The sequence below is a fragment of the Schistosoma haematobium genome, chromosome 3, assembly GCF_000699445.3.
Source record: "Schistosoma haematobium chromosome 3, whole genome shotgun sequence".
NCBI classification, from domain to species: domain Eukaryota; kingdom Metazoa; phylum Platyhelminthes; class Trematoda; order Strigeidida; family Schistosomatidae; genus Schistosoma; species Schistosoma haematobium.
Genome location: NC_067198.1, coordinates 12,398,708 through 12,404,707, shown reverse-complemented (window position 1 = coordinate 12,404,707; position 6,000 = coordinate 12,398,708). Strand labels below are relative to the sequence as shown.

At 29.8% G+C, this 6,000-nt stretch overlaps 1 protein-coding gene across 1 annotated transcript in view; it reads left to right on the top strand.

Annotated features, from left to right (window-relative positions):
• Positions 1-1,426: 1,426 nt before the first annotated feature.
• PLEKHG7_1 overlaps positions 1,427-6,000 on the top strand; it is a 176,991-nt gene continuing 172,417 nt past the window's right edge. The window contains exon 1 of the mRNA XM_051213018.1: positions 1,427-2,119. Within this exon, the coding sequence (XP_051068953.1) occupies positions 1,713-2,119 (407 nt within the window). The 5' untranslated portion in view covers positions 1,427-1,712. The remainder of the gene's footprint in view (positions 2,120-6,000) is intronic.

Here is a 6,000-nt window from a genome sequence, read left to right as displayed (position 1 = left end):
CTGAGAAGTCCCACAATAAGATGAAACCGCTATCCAGTGCTTCTAGGTTTTTAATGGTAGTCTAACATCAATCGGTTCATGATCTCAATCATAAACTTAATCTTCTCCACAATCCTATACTGTTACTATTCATATCTGTTAGTATAAGTAGCATATACCACAGTATTACATCGTTTTTTGTCTAAATGAATAAATGTTGAGACTTTAATTGTACTGATCATAAATTTCTCGACTTGATGAATGATTAGCATATTCATATGTGTTAGCAGGACATAGATTGGATTAAATCATGCTCAATGCACTCTTACGTTGGCGCACGCTGATTGGATAAGAATGAGCCAATCAATGTCAGCCAATACTCAGTGAACACTCTAGAAATCTCAGGTGAAAACTATAAATATACTAACGTTTTCCCTATTGTGCTTCTTATTCCATCTAACCTTGTTATTTGAAATATGATCTATTTTCCTGTTCAACCGTGTTCTGATTTGGTGGACTTGTCAAGTGAATTGGTGTTCGAGAATACTAAGCAATAAGAATAACTGGATTGTAATAAAAGAGAGAATTATAACTTATGCCATTTGATGTTATATGGGTTTATTTGGGATATTGTTTAAGAACTTATTCAAAATAGTATACTTTGTTACATAAACAGTTTAGTTTCTATTTATTATTTAATTATCAGAATAACTGAAGGGAAAATTTAACTTAAAGACTGAACAAATTCAAGTCATTTATTATGTCAATGTATAAACTTTAGTTAGCAAGAGGTTATATGACAGTTATAAATGTATCTAATTTGTGTTTGTTAAACATGTACACAATAAAACTTTTGTGTTGTGTTGGTTTCTTGTTGTTTTTTTTTGATTGACATATTTATACACGTGTCATAATGAAGACTAATTTAGCATGTTTTGATATTAAAACAAAAAAATAATAATGGAATATTGTTTATGACATAAATCAATTTATAGAATAACTAATAATACCTTAGCAACTAAATAGTTTTTTCCTTTTGTAAAATATGAGATAAACAAATTTATTTTAAGTTATCTACCAGATAATTAAAAAAATTTTTTTTGTTTTTTTGATATAATACATCGATTTTTTTTCTTTCTGTGTTTTTTTCTGTTGCTGTTTGTATATACGTTTTACAATATTCATTGACTACACACGGGAAAGATTAAAAAAGAAACCCTGATAGGTACATAAAGAAATTGTATTGCCTATTTTGAAAGTGATTAAACTAGTTCACAGTCAGATATATATATATATATATATATATATATATATATATATAGTAGTTAATGAATAACTATAACAGGCTAAAAGTACTGCACACATATATATTGTATGCATGTCTAGAATATGAACTGATTTGCACATTAATATATATATATATATATATATATGTATACGGACACATAATACTTAGTAGCACCCAAATGATAGTGTATTTGTTTCTGAACAGTTGAATGAATATCTGTGCATATCATGTAATAATCATTGAATAGAACTATAGTTGTATTTTTTTTTTTAAAAAATATTATGGGAAACATATTATACATCTATCTGGAATTAAATCCTAATTTTAATGATATAAATTAAACTATTTATTACCGGGAAACTGTATTAAATACACAATCCTACTTGGGTTTTTTTGTTAATGGTTTGATTTATTTTGAACAGAATAAAAAAACATACAACAAAATATGTCGAAACAATCGAATTATGAATCGGATTCTATGCATAAACCATCTACATTTCATTTATTACATAAAAAATGGAATGTACTACGTACAGGGGTTTTATGGGCTCAACGTTTAAAATCTGTGAAGAATACAAAATCTACCGATATGACATATACTCAATTCAATAATAGAAGTTATAATTGTAGTTTCTCCAATCAAAATTCTATTGTTGAAGATAGTAATATTAATAATAATAGTAATTGTAATAATAGTAGTAGTAATATTAATGTAACTACATATAATTATACACCACAACGAACTCTGTCAAGTATAACGAAATTGAATGACAAAGATTATGATTACATTGATAAATTACAGAAACGAAATACAGTGATTAAACATTGTTCATCTGCTAAACGTCTAGCAAAGTAAGTAAGAGCATTTTTTTTTGTGTGTGTATATATATATGATTGAATTATCTTGATCGTAATTACCAGTATATTAGATAATCTCATTGATAAGTTGTTTGAAGTTATGGCAATTAAGCGATATCTTTCTAACATTAAATGCAACTAGACGATTTTGACTTCACGGAGACTTAGCTGATCCATTTAATACACAGTAACCGATGCAAGTTAGGAAAACCAGTATATCAACAGCCTCCGTAGCAACAGACCCCAACATACACAAGAGAAAAAGCAAGATCCTGAAATATAACATGGAGAACACCAACACGATCACACTTGATGATAAAACTCTGGGAGGAGCGGAAACACATATGTACCTGTACAGCATCATTGACGGACAAGGGGGATCGGATGCAGACGTAAAGATGAGGATTGGCAAAACCAAAGCCTCATTCTTACAACTGAAGAACATATAGAGCTCAAAACAACTGTCAACTAACATCAAAGTCAGAATCTTCAATACGAATGTCAAAACAGTTCTACTGTATGGAACTGAAACTTGGTGAACTACCACAACTATCATCAAAATGTAGAAGTATTTATAAACAATTTTCTACGTAGGATGCTCAATAACCGTTGGCCGGTTACCATCAACAACAGCATATTGTATGAGGGGATAAACCATAGTTTTAACAGTATAGGGGTTGTGGAGATTATTAAGTTTTTGATTGAGATCATGAACCGATTAATGTTAGACCACCATTGGACACATGGCAGCACTGGACCGGCTGTTTCGTCCTATTGTGGGACTCCTCAGCAGTGTGCATTCACAATCCCGCTAGCAAAATCCAGTTGGATGCCGACTCAGTGGCCAATTAGGTTAAGCGTTCGCGCGCGACACTGATGACACTGGGTTCGAGTCTCGCGAGCGGGATCGTGGATGTGCACTGCTGAGGAGTCTTATACTAGAACGAGTTGGTTTTCCACGGTGCTTTATCATCGTTTGGTTCATGATCCCAATCATAGTTTTAAAATGAAGAATAATTCATTTTAAAATAATCTATAGAGTATTTTATTTTCAGAAGTTTACTAAACAAACTTCATGAATTGAATAAATCAATTATTGTCACTTTTGAAGACTTTTCATTCAATGACATTGTTTCATATGATTATTTTAGCTAATATTGTGTTGAATATGTCAATTAGTCTATCTACTTCATTAGACTGCCATAAACTAATCTCAAACAAACTTCTCTTTATGAAACTCTGAAGAAGTGGTTTACACTAAGATACGAAACATCATGATTCCAAATATGTACTCATTAAACTATCATAAATATATCACCATTAGTTTACTAGGAACTTTCTACATAAAGACTAAAGTTATTTTTATTTTAAAAATAGTTATCAATTCAAATCTTGATTATATTGTATAAATTTTAATATAATTTTAAAATAATAAAGGCTACATGTTTAGGACATTTAAATATGTACATCATCAATCAGTGTTACTTAGCAACATATTACTATTAATTATTGAGTAGCTTATATTATATTTTGATTAGAAATAAACAAATAATAGAATAGTAATATGTAATCAGTGTAACATTTGCACAGGTGGTTACACTTGTTTTCATGATTATTGTTTATCAAATTGAGATACCCTATTTAGAAGGAAAAGAAATTGCTTTAATATATAAATGTATATATATATCAGCAGAGTGATTTCATTATGCATGACTGTTTTGTTGGAATATGGTATAATCACTTGAACAAAAGAACAAATGGTATATGCTATATACTTTATATACAAACAATACAAAACAATGTATTTATTTAATAAGACAAAAGCAACACTATACTTAATTATTGATATATATATATATATATATATATATATATATATATATAGTTGTAAATATATACTTTACTGTTGGCCTACTTGAAAATCTGAGCTAACTGTTTCTACCCAACAGGTCAACTGTTTCTATTTGTTTTAACACATCATTATGGCTATTGATCGTAGAACCTATTTATGTGCATTTCTGAAAAATGTGTATAAGTTTTCGTTATACAAGTTACAAAAGGCTCAATCAGAGATAACATGGTTGCTTGGTAAGATGCAATGAAAAAGAATTACATTATTTAGATATCGATTAACTGGACTATTAACTTCTAACTGGTAATCAGTTAATACTTGTCGTCAAGATCGACTAAGAATTACGAAACGGAAACTTGTTGAAAAAGTAAACAACAAAAAAAGTAATTGAACATGGAATAAATCTAATGGATCCAGATAAAATAATATCAATCAACGGTTTATTATTATAAAATTCTAATAGCATAGTTACAAAATTTAAATCTTCTTTGGTGCAATAAGAGAAAAGAAATTAGTTACCAGACAACATTGTGACAGTGTTTATTTGGAAAAATGAACAGATCTATTTTGTTATTGCTGATATGGAACATAACTCTCTATATACATTGCACAATAGTGACGTTTTACATTTTGCGTCAATACTATGAAATTTACAGGTGTAATATTAAACTATTTTATGAATAAATGACGAAATGTATATTTGGTGATAATATAATCTCTAAGTTGAAGTGTTTATTATTAATGTGAACGACATTATGAAATATGATCCACTGAAAGTGTTTATATGATTGAAAACCTATTGTGCTATTACTGACTATTTTATCATCAAAAGTGATTTGAAAGCGAATAGTTTAAAATTGATGGATGAATCTATAAATGACCTTTTGAAGTTATTCAACAGTAACCATTCCCTGATGTATCTTTATGTTCATCAGTTTATCAGATTAATAGTTAGTTAGATTAAATTTAACAAAAAGATTTAACTTAATAGTCAAAATAAAAAAAGTATTTGAATTTGTAATTGTGTAAAATGTTTTGTTTACCTAATCATTGATCTAGAATAAAATCGTTTAGAAGTATCAACACTCCGCTTACCTTTATATGTCCATTCATATTTTCATACTAGAACTTTCAGTTAAATAGGTCAAGAGTTTTGAAGTGTAACTGCTATCAAATTCTCTTTTATTACATATATTATCTTTTAAACATACTCATAAGTTAAGAAAATAATTGAACATCTAAGTGAAAAGTACTTTAGTGTGGTTTGAGATGATAATATTTGAATTTCAATGGTTGAACTTGAAGCTAGACTATCATGGAAAACCTGGAACCACTGGATGACCAACTCTTCCTATTGTGGGACTTCACAGCAGTGCGCACCTACCATCCCGTCCCCCCCCGCGAGATTCGAACCCAGGACCTATTAGTCTCGCGCGCGAGCGCTTAAACACTAAACCACTGAGCTGGTATCCAAAGATGTTAATGTCCAACTACAATCGAAGACTGAAAAATAGGAACACATCATAATTTGAACATTGAATTATTTCGTATTTAATTGTGTCCCAAGAAAGTTCTATGACAAATTTAATATTCATTTTAAATTATGAATAATATATGTACTTGTTTCGTTCCAACATATTAACGTATAACTAATATACAGAGTTAGAGTAAACTGAATAAATGTAGACGTCATACGTTATTCTATATGGTCAATAGTTTAATTCGTTTTTGTGTTGGTTGTTTGGGTCTTCCTGTTAATGTTTTGGAATGTAACCAGTCAGTCTTATATTAGCATATGTACATCCTGTACGGAATATCTCGATATAAGTTTGATCAATTGCAGTCTTAAACATAAATGAGAATACTCAAACAACCAATACAAAAATGAATTTAAACCGCACCCGGTTGCACAACTTTTTTCTGTCTGGACTCAATAGCCTAATGGAGTGAACAGTAGCAGGTCTGAATCCCGGAATGAACATCAAGCTGACGAGTCCCAAACTGGACGAAAAGCCCGTCCTGA